This window comes from Physella acuta, unplaced genomic scaffold, assembly GCF_028476545.2.
Source record: "Physella acuta isolate Inbredline_101_S28 unplaced genomic scaffold, ASM2847654v3 ptg000362l, whole genome shotgun sequence".
NCBI lineage: Eukaryota > Metazoa > Mollusca > Gastropoda > Physidae > Physella > Physella acuta.
In genome coordinates, this window is record NW_026731881.1 from 118,343 (window position 1) to 135,000 (window position 16,658).

Below are 16,658 nucleotides of genomic sequence, written 5' to 3' on the forward strand. Positions count from 1 at the left end.
ACTGCTTCCGTGTTTGTAAAATCAATCGATGCATTATAAATAAAATTATCTATTAGATTTAGATTCTATCTAGATCTAGATATCTAGTTAGATTGGAACATTAGCACTAGAATCTAGACGCTCTATCACATTACCATTTCTGGACTCTAGATTTAGATCTAGATCTAGAGTCTAGATATAATTATAATAGGCCTATTAAATTACTATTAGTCTACTATTATTAGGCCTAAGGCCTAAAATTATTAATATTTTTCTCTCTTGTGTCAAATTTTAAATAACCATTTCATTAGATCTAGATCTAGTAATGGTCCATTACCATAACTTAACTTTAAAACTTTGGCTTTGGCCATAGATACTAGATTCTAGACTAGATCTAGATAGAATTAGATAGACTCTAGTTACTCTAGTAATACTAGATCTACTATATAGATCTAGATCTAATACTATGTATAATATGACTACTAAACTAATCTATACTAAAATACTGGATCGAAATAGATCTAGAGTCTAGTAATATTACTAAAAAATAGTCAGTTAGACTAATGAATATCTAGCTTCTAGATCTTTAGTTAATCGGTAATCTATCGTTTTAGGTATGTAAAATTGGCCGAGACTAGTAGTGTGAAAAAAAGGTGGCTCATTAAATTTTAGACATTATTTCACATTTTTAGGAGGATTTATTCATTTATGCTTTCAAAATTACAAAAATGGGTAAAATCGTGATATCGCGTTGGAAATTATTTGGTAATGTTTGTTGAGTTTAGGTAACATTCTTTAATGTAAACCATAGTTTATTTGACTGTTTAAATAAAAATGGAGTCAAGTGCATTAAATTAATGTTTTAAATAATTTAAAGTTTAATTGTTTGTGTGTGTCTGAGTTGGTGAAAATTTCATATATAAGTATTATATCAAAATCGTAGATCCGTATCAACTTTTGAGCGATTTCCGATAACCGGAAGCAGAACTTTTTCACTTTCAATTTTTCAAATGCCTATAACTTGAGTACTATTTCAGATAGATAAATGTAATTTCACATGTAAGTAAAAGATCTAATTCTCTGTCTTCTATCAAATTTTGAGTAATTTCCGTTGACCAGAAGTAGTAATTTACCCTATTTCTGATTTCTCAAAAGAACGCATGTGAATTTATAAAGTACTAATAATATTCTGCACTATTATGCACATTTTATTTGACGTTCACTTGGTGTGCAATTCTTTTTTCTACAAGATTTTATTCTATTTTAAAAAGTTTAAGTATTTAAAATGGATTAAAAATCATGTCTATATCCTGAGTTGCCATCCCCTGTTGTTGATATAAGAATATATGAGAAAGTGTAGAGGAGATCGCTCCCGGTTTATTTTGGTAAAATTATTGTTAGAGATTCAGGGGAAACCACTCTAACTTACAGATGGCCACTGTTTATATAGCAAATCTTGCCCGCAAACACTGCTGTTTTAAGTTAATTTCTGGCCTATATTGATATATTTAGCCGTTGATTTTGGTTTATCATTCATTTATCTCTAGTATTTGACACAAATATATTGCAATATACTTCTATTAAAGCCTTAATAATGAGGCAACTTTTTTGCATCTATACTTGCCTCAGCCAATTTTACGCACCTAAAACGATAGATTACAGAATAATCTAATACTAATAGTATTAAAGGCTAATGCCACTAATTTCACTAATAGAATAGTAGGCCCTAATACTTAATAAGTTTAAATAATTGGTAATCTATCATTAAATTTGAGTGATTCTTTCACATTTTTAGAAAGATTTAGAATCTAGATCTATGTTTTGAAAGTTACAAATATGTTTCACAGTTCCATTTATGTACCTGTTTTTAAACAATAGATAGTATTAAAACTTTTCAGTAGACCTAACAAATCTATATGTATATCATTCTCTTCATGGGGACCATGCAGGACGTATATTATACTCCCCCGCTCTCCAGGCAAATCGCTACCAACCCCACCAATCTGGTGAACAAATGTTTACAATCGTAGAGCCGGGTTAGTGGTGTTAGTGACGGCTATTAGGGGCAGATAATTTAGAAACGATTTGAAACAAAGGGGAGGTAACAATTTCTGATTGATCTTTTCATTGTCTGTGAATGTCTGCTTCCACGTGGTGGGGGGGGGGGGGGGGGGTGGGATAGTGTTGTATTCACAAACTAATTATGAACTGCTGATAAGCAGAAAATTAAACAACCAGATGGCGGCTACGTCACGGGTCAGCTCTTATTTAATAATAAGATTAGCGATGTTTTCATCGGATGCAACCAATGATCATTTACCTTAGCAGCCATCTTGTTTAAGTTTTTTGGTAACATTTTAGCTAGAAATTCAAAGGAAAGCACTCTAATTTACAGATGGTAGCTGTTTATATAGCAAATCTTACTAGCAAACAAGGCTGTTGAAGGTTAATTTCTGGCCTATAAACTATACTATATTGATATATTTAGACATTGCTTTTGGTTTATTATTCAATAATCTGTTATATTTGACACAAGTATATAACAATGTTATATACTTGCACATTACTAGCCTCTGCCGATTTTATGTACCTAAAACGATAGATTACCAAAAAATTACTATAGATGATAGTAGGGCCTATACAATACACTGTAACACTAACAGTCATATACACTGTCTATCTCTATCTATACTCTATATAGTCTCCATACCATAGTCTATAGGATTGGCCCTACTCTATACTAATTTAATATTCTTAGACCTACAGTGAGTTCATTGTATGTAGAGTAGAAGAGTGTATATATTTTTTATTGTATGAATAAATAAAGAAAAAGTAGTAGGCATAGATCTAGGTAGACTAGTACTAAAACTAAAATACTAAAATAGGCCTATAGTATAGTAAAAGTATCATTAGGCTATAGGCGTAAATACTATAATTCTGTCTAGATCTAGTAGGCCTAATATTATATTATATAGATGTAGCATAATGTAGTTAGTATTATTTAATATTTATGTAGTAGTTACTCTAGCTAGGTGTTACAAAATAAATTACCAGCAGCATTTCGATGCCATGATTAGTGGCTCTTCATCAGAATTAATCATTAGATCTAATTTATTAAGTAACATTAATGAACATGAAATTAAAGAAGGCAAAAGTATGCTAGTAGATGGTGAATTTGACAATGACAATACAGTTAGTGAAGAATTATCCAGATTCAGTTCTCCCTCTCACAGTCAAAGCTCTTCATGCACTAGCATTACAAACCCTTTTTATGATGGACCACCTAATTTAAATGAAGGAACTAACTCTCATTTATCCTACATCACTAATGCTGCAACTACTGACAAAATGGCACATGGAAATAAAAAACCTACTGGTTCTACATCCCATGACAAAATAAATGCAGGTGAAGGGACATCAACAACAGTGCAAAGTTCACATACTAATAGAGTGAAACCTGTAGAATCTGAGGAGAAAGTTTTACAAAGAGTTATTATAACCTGGGACTTAAGCTATTTAGTGACATGTCAAGGTTTCATACAATTTGTACAATTGGTAAGCATGATCTATACATCCCTTAAGGGGCTGTCATTACTGTCAACAAATAACATTCTCTTTGGGGAAGGGGAGTGTTAAATGTTTTAACAGACACGAGTTTCATTTATAAAATATTTTTTGTATATTGTTAAAAAATTAATAAAAATGAATAATATACTATCTGCAAATTTTGGGGCAGCGGCCAGGCCATAGATAGTGTATATAATATATGTATATGTGTGTATATATATGTATATATAGCCTATAGATAGGCCCTACACATACATATATATATATATATATATATATATATATATATATATATATATATATATGTGTTACAGTCAAAGCCGGAAGTGTGGCCAAAGCACGCATTGGCCGGCCAATGTGTGCATGCTCTCTTGGCCAAAGCCCGAAGAGCTTAGCACTGAGAACGTATTTCGTACATTGGCCGGCACTGGCCTGGGCGTACTGGCCAAAGTCTGAAGCGCTTAAACTTGACAGCGTATTTCGTACAATGGCCAATGTCCTATCTAGACTAAGTAGTGATCGCGTTTTTATTATTCTTGGTGCGGTTTCATTGTTTGGCTCTTGTTTGTATAGCATTCTATATGCAATGCGACATGGACCGAAAGGGCCATCAGACCAAGAGACAGACATATCAGATGGCTGCCAAAATATTTCTGAACTAAAGAACATGTAGCCTGGACTTAAACTAGTTCACAGAAAACCAAGGCATAGCCAAAGCCAAGGTTTAGTTGGACGTGCCAACCAAGATGTTCAACACATGATGATGACATGGATGCAGACACATGAATCAGCTAAATGGGCTGAGAGTCTCATATTCACTCAATTTATGAAAAACCTTTCTTTTCATCAAGGAATCCAACAATTGTCAAGCAAAGCAAAAGTGGGACTTAGAACTTTAAATCTACCAAGAGAGGCTCTCGATAATTTAGTTACTGAGCAAGATCTTCAGAACATTGAACAAGAAATGGATGTTGCCATAAATGCAATGACATCCTCAGCTAACATATATGCTGCTGTGGCGGAATGTCCAGACCAGTTGCGTGACAATAATAAGGCCAACAAATGTGTAGTATGTGAAAAAGATTGTAGTGCAGCCCATTCTTGTGGATCCTGTGGCAATATGCGGAATAGCCAGTGAAGCAGGGTACGGAGGGAACATAACTTGCAGATTATGTCACAATAAACAAGAAATCATGGACAACAGGTCAACAGCTCATACTAGCTTGCAAACTCAAGGTGCTAAGATGCTAACAAAATTAGATACAAATTTTAAACAAGCTGAAGTAGGAGATAATGTTCACATCGTATACCACATGTTGACAGAGGTCGCAGTGATCCTCGAAGCGTTATTGCCGTCATGAGCGTCGAGGGCACTTTCTACAAGCTAGTACCGGAACATGGTATTCTAAAACAATGCTCGTCCATGATCATGATCCTTGGGGTATAAAAAAAAACACCCAAAGTCTGCTCATGATCTCTTAATGCGGACTTCTAATTCGGACTGGCCGGCGAAACGCCGAAATCAAGGTCCATTTCAGACTTTGGCCGGTCCACCACGGCCAGTCCGCAGATAGACCGGCCAAAGGCTGAAATCAAGTAAAGTTTCGGACTTTGAACGGTCAATGGGAGGCAATATTGGCCAATGCACATTGGCCGGCCAATGTTGGCTTTGGCCAACTTCATGCTTTGACCGTAACGCATTCACAATCGTTAATTGTGGTCATTCCATAAAATGATGATTTCTTATATTCTCAAGATAAAGCTATCTTAGTCACCAATAGTCACCATAGGTCAAGTATTTTTTTTTATTGATTACTAGGGTTAGTCTATTATGCTGCTTGCAAGTGAGAGCTAATTCACAATGTTGACCCTACCAACTGAATAACATTCAGTTGTTGTGCAGTTTTAAAGAGGCATTAAACATCAACTTACTTTTCAGAATATGGCAGCTGTTTTTTTTTTACTCCAAAATCAACCCATTTTATTGTCATAAGCAAACGTTGTCCGGACTATTTATTTTAGGGGGTGTCGGCTTTATGTAAACAATGTCAGGGGTAGAGATGATGACTGGTATTTATACTTAAGTGTGTACTCGTGTTTGATATTTTGAAAAAAAATTAAAATGAGATTGTGATTCAAATATTAAACCATTGTTTTTATATTAAAAAACACAACTATTTCGCTTTAAAGTGAAATTCACTATCATTGTTAAGGAAATTTGGGGGCCCCTAAAAATCGGGGGCCCCTGACTGCAGTCCCCTCAGCCCCCCCCCCCCCCTAATTCGCCACTGTGTTCCGTACACATATTAAAATACAGATTTAAAATATTCATAGAATATTTTTGGTCATATATAGTGTTGACTTTTTAAAAAAAAAAAATTTAAAAAACCTTTACAATAAAAAACTTTTAAATGCACTGAAAAAAAGGAAAATAAAAACATCTTAAAGAACCCATAAGCAACTAATGCTTTTGAGTTTAGGATGTTATTGTTATGCCTACTTTTACAACGTCAACAGAATTCACATATGGGGTCATTGTGTTATTTGTGGATCAAATGATTTTGACCCCAATATATAAAAATTCCTGACCACATGCCTAATATAAATAATAAATTAAAACTGGGGAGTGGATGTTGTATATTTAGATGATTGTAAAGGATGACTACAGATATAACTGAATCTTTTGTGCTTAGGTGATGACCATGACAGCTCTGGTTTGCCTGGTCAGTGCAGGAGAAAAAGATGGTGGACTTCTAAACCTGCCTCTCAGCTGGCACTTCAGAATTATGATATTTGTGCTTGTCCTTACTCTGCTTGTCACTGTTGCATTGCTCTTTGGAAACATCACATCTCTCGTTGCCATATTTGGGTTTGAATGGACTTTTTTTGTAAGTTTAAATCCTAATCAATCTATAACCATTAACGATATAATGTAGGTACGGATATTATTCAAGACAGAGTTAGGGATAAGGACAGAGTTTGGGATAGAAGTAGAGATATGATTAGTGTTGCGGTTAAGGTTAGGATTATGATAAAGGATGTGGAATTAGATATAGATGTGAATATGGATGTTGATAGGGTTAGAGGTAAGGATAGGGATAAGGGTATGTATAAGGATAGTAAGTAAATTATACTATGTAATATGGGATAGGGACAGGGTGATATAAGAATAGGGATATGGTTATTGTTAGTGTAAACAATTAAGAATAGTATTAGGGATAGAGAGACAGATTTGAAGATGGATAGAAACAGGTTATAATATATGTATTATTAAGTAGTGTATTTATGCGGGTGGGGGCTAAAAGTATTGACCCTGGGATTAATACTGGGTGAGAATGACTGAGGCAGGGGAAATTAGCCTTAGCGGAGGTATGTCCAGTTAAAACATGTCTCATTTCTGTTAATCTCTAGATTGAATTTCAGTTGTATACTTGTATGAAATATTTTAGACTGAGTTTGGTTTTAATTTTTTAGGAGATCATGTACATATTATATTAAGCTTAATGGGTACTTTTGCTTTTTATGGTAGGTATAGATTATGATGTGGGGGTGCAATGTTCTGTTACACATTGCAATTGTTTATTTTAAAAGTATAAAAAGCTATTAACTCTTACATGATGCTATTCCGTTAAAGATTGGAAATTGTGTTTAGGGTAAGTAGTGGCATATTGTATGATATTTACAGACATGCCTGCCATCCTGCCAACATTGGAAATTTTCCACTAAATTTCAAATAATCCCACCATTCCAATTTTGTTTTTTCTGCTAAATAAAAAATTAAGCCATTATATACGGTAAAAAGATTTATAAAACAAATTGAAAAAAGAGAAGAGAAAATGCAATTACCTCCCTTTTGCATTTGTTTCTTTCAATGTTTATTTCTAACAAGGAGGAAAATATTAACACACTAACTAAAATAACTAAAATGTTACAAGGATGTTGTTCATGTGACCTACTACTAGCTAGTCCATACACATTGAGAAACGCATGAATTTAGAATGCTAATCAAAGAATCTGAAATAGTTTGACAAATTATTCCTGGTGTATTTTTAGATGTCGTCCACACATATCACTAGTGTTGAAATAACAGACGCATAATGCATTGAAAAATGCAGACCTTCATTGTCCATAAATCATACGCGGCAAGGGTGAGGTAGAAGGTCCCTTGTTGACCGCCCGGGCAGCGTGGTGTGCTGCCTGAGCCATTGATGCAGGGTGCAACACATAGTTCGTTTTAGTCATTGAATGTTTTAGCCCATGCCACTAGTATAGAGTGATTTAGCCCATGCCACTAGCATAGAGTGATCTTAAAAACCAATGTAGGTCTCATATTGCTAATGGCTATTATAATTTACTACCTAGCTAAAACGGGGTATCATAATGTCAATTTTCATGGGGGGGGGGGGGGGGGGGGGGGGAGACTGACAGTGGAAATCCCCTGCCTATGTAACTATGCAACTGCTTAAAATTTTGTAAAATCCATTAAAATTAATTTTTCAAATAAAAAAGAAAAAAATGTAGAAAATAACAAGCTTTTAAATATGCACTAAAAAGAAATATAATTTTATTTAGATAATAATGTACCACTATCTATATCTATCTATCTATCTATACATATATATATATATATATATATATATATATATATATATATATATATATATATATATATATATATATATATATATATATATATATATATCTCTCTCTCTATATATATATATATATATATAAAGCAATGTGTGTGTGTGTGTCTGTTTATTTGTCTGTCTCTTATGCATTACCTACACATCGCCGTGAAACTTCGGGAAGCTGTTGAGACTATTTCTGGGGAGGTTTCTGCAAAAAAAAAATGTTCCTATTCACAGGGGTGGCAATTTGTTTTTCCTCTATATACGGTACATAAAAATAAAAGTCGATTGCGGTTTGACACCATTCATACGATCACCATCAAACTTTGGGGAGTTGACTAAACCTTTCCAGGTGAGGTTTCTGTAAAAATATTTTTAATTTCGCAAGCGTGGCGCAACAGGAAGGTGCAGTATGTGATTTAGCGCCTTTGTCTTTCCCGCGAGCGCCATGGCAACTACCTTCGGTCTAAAAAATGTGATAGACAATGGATAAGATGGGGCGCTATATATAAATATAAATAAATATATATATATATATATATATATATATATATATATATATATATATATATATATATATATATATATATATATATATAATAAAAGCAGCCAGTTAGTGTGTCAGTCATTCATCGCTATAGAATCATAAAGTAAACAACAACACATGCCTTGGTTTTTACTTGCTTCACAGTGTCTTATTATTAGTAACGGAGCAGGGTCTATTAATGTAAAGACTTCAATTTTTTGATAGTTTTAGTAATAGTGGGTAAAGAAAAATAATTGATCAAAATGAGGTATTAAAAATGAATTCAACTCATGCTAAATATTGCTATTTAATAAAAAAAAAAATGTGAATGCAAATTGCCTGGAGGTCGGTGAGAGCATTATTATTGAAATACATGACCATTTGTTTGATAAAGCGTTTGTGTTAGCGTTTGTTTTCTTTTGTGTATGCATTTTTGTTTGTAGTTGCGTTTGTCTTTGCGTGTTGAATTAGCGTTTGTGTTTGAATTTTGTTTGCGTTTGTGTTTGCATTTTATTTTGTATTTGCATTTGCATTTGGTTGTTTGGTTTGTGTTTTCTTTTGTTTTTGTGTTTGCGTGTTATGTTAGCATTTCTGTTTGCATTTTTGTTTGTGTTTTTTGTTTGCATTTGTGTTTTGTTTTTGTTCTGTTCCCCTGATGGTACTAGCTTACCTGTCTAGTGCAAAAGAAATATTTTAAGAGTATTACATCAGTGTGTTAATAATCAAGTATTTTTTGGATCATAGTTAATGGGACATAGTTTGTCCTTACTACTTTCCAGATGCCCCAGGGCATGCTGCATGAAAGCCTTGAGCATAGGGTAATGACAGTGACGTAGAACAAACCTCTGCATCAGGGGCATTGTGGGGGTGCTTACACTACAGCAGGGGTGCGTGGTATAGCCCCTAGTTTAGTTTAATCATCGTATGTCGGGTGCCACTGTGTCCTTATTGTAGGGTGCTCTTCAAAAGGAATGTATGTGCCACATCGCTTATGGGGAGAGCCTGGGGTGCTACAGGTCATCCCACTGCCCATGTGCCAGTGAACGCACCTGATTCAATGTAATCAATGGTTAGTGTAGCCTGGTACAGTTTTACCATTGATTCAAGTAGTGCCTCTGACCCCAATAAAGTTTCTTTTATAGTATTATTCCTAATAATGCAAAGCCTTTTTTTTTAATAGCAGTATGGGCAGCCAAATGGCATAGGGAATAGGCAAGCTCACATAGGGAGGCCCACTTTTTAAATGAATAAAGATGAATTTTCCATTTGTTCCAGGATATGATTGTTTACTCCTTATTTGCCTTCCTCTACCTGGTTGGATCTTCACTTGTTGCAAGTGCATTTGATTTTTATGAGAAAATGAAAACAGACGTTTCTAAAGAAACCATCAGCCAGCTGGTCACATCAGTGGTAGGACTCTTTAACTTTAACATACATTCACGCTCTTCGTCTTTTGTTAAGTGTAACAATCATTACACAGCATGCTAGCCAACGACTGCTAACCTAAAGATCGAATCCCTGTGAATTGTAACATCCACTGTTCTTCTAGCACTAATCCTATGGTCAAAGCACCTGGGGTCAAAGCACCTGTGGCCTAAACTCTATGTATCAGTAAAAGATTTAGATTTAGTAGGATTAGGGAGAGGGTCATGATATATCACAGCTGTAAATCTGAAGTGGTGTTCATTGCAGGCTTTGACTGTGATCTCATTTATAGTCTGTATTTGAATTAAATGTAATGTGTTAAATCATCCTTTTTGTTTTCAATTATTGGATATCTGATATTTTTTTAATCATCACTTCTATGGAATACTTGGGTACATCCTGATTTCCTAACTAGTTGCTATTCTAGCCAATAGATTTTGACTCTGGTTTATTAAACCAGAGGGGGCTTCAAACTTGTTCTTAATTTCACAGTTGAATGATTTCTGTTTCTCTCTGCTCTTCGGGTATTGAATGTTAAATTTGTGATGTGGTCTACTTGCTATGTCATTGAATGAATTCAGCTTGGTCGTAAATGTTGCAACCAGCAGTTGGTGATCTGAAGCTATATCTACTCCTTGTTTTACTCTCACATCCAAGAGGTTTCCCCACTTTCTAGAATTGTCATGTGATCAATCTGATGTGAGTTTTCCCATCAGAAGAGGTCAAGATAGTGGGTGGCCTTGTGTTGGAATAATCTTCCACAAATGACAAGGTCGTGTACGAAGGGTTCATTCTTTAAATGTGTGAAGTGAATGTTGCATACATTCAGGTCTCCAATGATGTCACTTCAAGCTGTGCTGTGGAGAATGGCCCGCAAGACATTATAGAATTCTTCTTCTCCTTTTACTGCATAACTTTGAATAACAGTTGTCTGACAGTATAGCCCTTTGCATTAAATATTGCTGTCAAGGTGATCTAGGTTTCCATGACAATTGCCTTTGGTGTCATTTTTAATGCTTCTCCTTATTTATGATTGTTTTGGGATCTTCATAAGTTATTTTATTTCCTGTGGACAGTCTGGCTTGGCCACTTCCCTTCAAGTAGGTTTACATAGGCAGAAAATCTTGTTAGGTCTCCTTACTGTTCAGGCAACTTGTCAATTTCATGTAGTTTGGATGTTCCAGCTTGTTATAATTGTATTTGATTTGGTTGTCAGAAAATTTGTCTCTGCACTGTCTTCTCAAAGGCTTTCAATAGCACATGCATAGAATCTTCCTAAGCACTCGTTGGTTTATGTTTTTTGCATTTATTATAGCAGGTTGCTGTTTTATGGGGTAGAATTCAGAGGCTGAACAACCTTGCCATCAGATCTCAGGAAGGGCAGGAGGAGGGCAAGCAAGCCATTCAGGGAACCCACTGAAAAAAAAAAAAAATTCAAAATTTATTTTTGTGCGTCTTTGCCCTGATAGTTCTTTATTCTACAGTCACTCAAGTTGTTTTGGTTGAATTATCTTTATTCTACAGTCACTAAAGTTGTTATGGTTGAATTATCTTTATTCTACAGTCACTCAAGTGGTTTTGGTTGAATTATCTTTATTCTACAGTCACTAAAGTTGTTCTGGTTGAATTATCTTTATTCTATAGTCACTAAAGTTATTTAGTTGAATTATCTTTATTCTACAGTCACTAAAGTTGTTCTGGTTGAATTATCTTTATTCTACAGTCACTAAAGTTGTTCTGGTTGAATTATCTTTATTCTACAGTCACTAAAGTTGTTTTGGTTGAATTATCTTTATTCTACAGTCACTAAAGTTGTTCTGGTTGAATTATCTTTATTCTACTGTCACTAAAGTTGTTTTGGTTGAATTATCTTTACTCTACAGTCACTAAAGTTGTTCTGGTTGAATTATCTTTATTCTACAGTCACTAAAGTTGTTTTGATTGAATTATCTTTATTCTACATTCACTAAAGTTGTTCTGGTTGAATTATCTTTATTCTACAGTCACTAAAGTTGTTCTGGTTGAATTATCTTTATTTTACAGTCACTAAAGTTGTTCTGGTTGAATTATCTATATTCTACAGTCACTAAAGTTGTTTTGGTTGAATTATCTTTATTCTACAGTCACTAAAGTTGTTCTGGTTGAATTATCTTTATTCTACAGTCACTAAAGTTGTTTTAGTTGAATTATCTTTATTCTACCGTCACTATAGTTGTTTTGGTTGAATTATCTTTATTCTACAGTCACTAAAGTTGTTCTGGTTGAATTAACTTTATTCTACAGTCACTAAAGTTGTTTTGGTTGAATTATCTTTATTCTACAGTCACTAAAGTTGTTCTGGTTGAATTATCTTTATTCTACAGTCACTAAAGTTGTTTTAGTTGAATTATCTTTATTCTACCGTCACTATAGTTGTTTTGGTTGAATTATCTTTATTCTACAGTCACTAAAGTTGTTCTGGTTGAATTAACTTTATTCTACAGTCACTAAAGTTGTTTTGGTTGAATTATCTTACACTTTGGTGTAATAACTGTGAGGCCAGAGGGGGTCCAAACTTATTAGGAACTAGACTACCCGTTATCTAGTTAGATAACTGTGGGTTTCGGGGGGTCATTCATAAATGACATCACGTCTGCCAGCACTTATCATCCCAAAATAACCAGACCCCACATTCAAAAAGACGTTTTTTTTTTAAAAAAAACTCTACTAAACTCTACTTCACCTGCCCAGTGCCCCGCCAAGTCTCAGACATGTTTGTATTTAAAAAAAAAACGATTCCGGCCGAGCATGGCTCTGACCACACTATCCTTTCATTTGCTGAAAACATAGAAACAGGTCAACTCTACTTCACCTGCCCTGTGCCCCGCGAGGTCCTGATAGTCAACTTTATCATTCACATATAAGCCTTAAGAAAAAATAAGTGAAAACATTGTTGTAAAACGAAATTGAATCTTTTTACTATTACTAAAGTCATTGTTCTAAACTTTTATAATTAATGTGGTTAATCTACCAATGAATATATCAATACATTAATTGACGGCTTTAAATTAGTTTGTAATTAACAGTGTGTTTAAGAAAGAACAATATTTACCACCCAAAATGTCTACACATAATGCAGATTCTCCCCAATAAATAAAAAAACAAACAAACAAACAAGTTAATAAAAAGTCTAGTGACTATTTAAGCGCAATTTCCTTATGTTATCTAAAAGTAGATAGTGATCACAAAGACGTATAATGCTGAGTGCGTTCAAGCTAGGAGAACGATCGGTTTGTAGGTGTTTATGTAATTTAAAAAAAATTGTGACCGAACGAAAGGATATTTTTGACAATTTTCTTCGGCAATATTGTTCTAAATTATGGCAGTAATCGATTGGTAAATGTTTCAAGTCGCTAAGTGCTCTGGTTGCCGAGATATGGGCCAAAAACTGCATTTTTAAAAGTTTTTTTGGCTTTTCCGGGAAATCCAGGAATGAATTCCAGGAATTTTTTTGGCCTATGTTCATCCTCGGAACTTGCTTAACATATTTGCTTTTGGAACTAGTCCTCGATATTGCTTCGTTGAGGAGGAGATACGACTTAAAGACAACTTAAAGCTGCGGACACACATCCATCCATCCATCCAGAAATGACGAGTTAATAATCGCAATCCCCCAGTATGGAAATTGCGCTAAAAAAATGAGTTATCAAACGTCACTATTCAGTCAAAGTTAAGCCATTGTTCTAAAACTTTAAAATTAATGTGGTTAATCTACCTATGAATAAATCAATAAATTAATTAGGCCTAACGTCTTTAAATAAATGTGTGATTAACAGTCTGTCTGAAAAGAAAAATTGTTCTCTACCTACATACTATTTTACAGCTCTTTATATAGAGTAGATTTTCTACAGTACGAAATCAGACAAACAAAAAAATAAATATTCAAGCATATAAACAAACTTGAGTTTTAGTAGTATATTAGACTACCCGTTATCTAGTTAGATAACTGGGTTTCGGGGGTCATCCATAAATGTCAGCACTTATCATCCCAAAATAACCAGACCCCACATTCAAAAAGACGTTTTTTATATTTTTAAAAACTCTACTAAACTCTACTTCACCTGCCCAGTGTCCCACCAAGTCTCAGACGTGTTTGAATTTTGTTGTTTGTTCTTGGTTGGACAAAGGCTATGGAAGCAAATCCAAAAAAGAAAAGCAGGCTGAAATCGGAGTCAATGGCCTCAATGGCGCATAACCAGTTGACACGTAACGCTTAATTGTGTTGGAGGCGTGGTCGAGTCGGCAAAAAGCTCATGGTTGATAAATTTGAACAAAGTCTCGAGTTCAAACCCACTGGCAGATAAATCTCGATCCCCTTCAACACTAATAATTAAGAACGAAGAAGAAATTTGAATTTAAAAAAAAAAAAAATGAGTTATCAAACGTCACTATTCAGTCAATAAATTAATTAACGTCTTTAAATAAATTTGTGATTAACAGTCTGTCTGAAAACAAAAATTGTTCTCTACCTACATACTATTTTACAGCTCTCCAAATAGAGTAGAACCATTTACAATAGTCAATCAGACAAATAAATATTCAATTCAAACATGTAAACAAACTTGAGTTTTAGTAGTATATAGAAAGAGAAGAAATAGGGGACATAAATATGCGCATATGTTTACTTGAAAATATTATTTCTACGTCATTTGTTTAAAGCATTATCATTAATCCTATCTTTGTTTTTTTTTTATTGTTTCTACAATAAAGTTGGTTGAATCCTTTTCCACGATCACTTACCTACATACCTGTTATAGGTTTTGGAAAAAATACAAAGACAGTGTATGTTATTTAACTTCTTGTCTATATTGTTTGTTGTTTTTAGGATCGGGAGGGTTTGGGATGGTGTAGCCAAAATCTAGAGTTAGACTGCCTTATTCAGCTAGCTCTGCTACTGTTGTTGGCCTCGACTAGCAGTGTATGTTTTAAGATTGGGTAGTGGTAAAATCATTTCTATTTTCCCACCCTACATGAACAACGGTGGATCAAAATATAGAGAATGGCCAGAATGTGTACTCTGCCTAGCTAGAGTTATTGAGACTGAGAAATGCCGACCTAGCTAGAGTTATTGAGACTGAGAAATGTCGGCCCATCTAGAGTTATTGAGACTGAGAAATGTCGGCCCATCTAGAGTTATTGAGACCACAAGTGATAACTAGATAGCCTAGATACACCTTTTGAAAACAGTGTGTAGTTAAACTAAACAAAATGTTGAAGATTTTGTTAATTTCGAATCAAGGTACAAGTATTAATTTTTGTAACAAGCACCAATGCATATAGGTTGTCTCTTTCTGTCTATATTCTATATAGATAAGGATCCAAAATTTCTTTTTTGCAGTGTAGCCTTTTGCCTCCTAGCATTGTCACTAATTTGTTTGCTAGCCGTCAGTGTTTCTTCCAGACTTTCTTCTCCGGGTGAGGGGGGGGGCACTTGAAATTTTCGAGGGGGGGGGGGGGAAGGGGGGTAGACTTTCTTCGGCGGGGGGGGGGGGGAGGACACTGTTAAAATTATATATTTTCTATATAAATTATATAAATTTCATTTCGTTTGAGGGGGGGGGGGTAGAATTTTTTCGGAGGAGCTTTGCTTTTTACATTTGATTTTATTGCTGCAACTAGCTTAAAGCATACATAAAGCAGTGTGCGACTTGTAGCATGTTTTCCTGCACTAATCTTCAGTCTTGTTCACATTTTAACTTCAGATTCTGGGCTACTTGTGTATGCTGCTACATGGTCTTACAGCATTTATCAGCTACAGGAAATGGAAAATTCAATATCGATTATATCAACGCCGAAAACTTATTGAAGAGGACGAAATTGATTTGTGAGGTACATGCTTCAGTTAGGTAGACATAAGTGTAGACATCTGAAAATCTGCAGAAAAGAATATATCAAATATGTTTATACATTTATATATACACATGCATACACACACACACACACACAAAAGATGACCCCTAACCTTTCTGGGTTTTACCCACCCTATATGAAGACATCTAACCTATAAGATGAACTAAACTTTTTTAGGGTTAGGATAAGTACAAAAAGGGAAGTTTGCTTTATATGCTGAAGGGTTAGGGTTAGGGTAAGTTCAAAAAGGGAACTTTACTTTAAATGCCGAAGGCCGTTTGCCCAAAACATGATGTTATGTATAATAAATTTGAAGTTGTAAATGCATTCATAAATGATATTCAGCATACAAAATCAGAAATGTGTTAATATTTTTACTTTGAACTTTTTTTTATTTTTTTTTATTGAGAAGTGGCTTGACAACAGAAGCATCTTTTACTTAATCAATAATTTAATAAATTAATCAATAAGGCAGGCATACAATGATCTCACTTTAAACTATTAATTAGACAAATGAAATGATCTGATCACTTTAACAAGTAAATCAAGTCCATTATATTTATTTAACATACCTAACAATTACCTAATTATTTTAATGATATGTGATAAAAATTTTCAACTGAAATGGTATTTACTCGATA

General features: G+C 34.3%; 1 protein-coding gene across 10 annotated transcripts in view; it reads left to right on the forward strand.

Annotated features, from left to right (window-relative positions):
- The first annotated feature begins 6 nt into the window (after window positions 1–6).
- LOC131941458 (uncharacterized) overlaps window positions 7–16,658 on the forward strand; it is a 23,554-nt gene continuing 6,902 nt past the window's right edge. For 4 of the 10 annotated variants that reach the window (XR_009386642.1, XM_059300731.1, XM_059300728.1 and 1 more), the window contains exons 1-5: window positions 55–2,080; window positions 2,375–3,534; window positions 6,240–6,434; window positions 9,979–10,113; window positions 15,870–15,996. Coding sequence is in view for 3 of the 10 variants with exons in the window: in XM_059300731.1 (XP_059156714.1) it covers window positions 3,049–3,534; window positions 6,240–6,434; window positions 9,979–10,113; window positions 15,870–15,995 (942 nt within the window). In the remaining 7 variants the exon portion in view is untranslated. Of the gene's footprint in view, window positions 16–54; window positions 2,081–2,168; window positions 3,535–6,239; window positions 6,435–9,978; window positions 10,114–15,869; window positions 15,997–16,658 lie in introns of those variants that run through there. The other 6 variants (XR_009386641.1, XR_009386643.1, XR_009386639.1 and 3 more) reach the window with 6 other exon arrangements.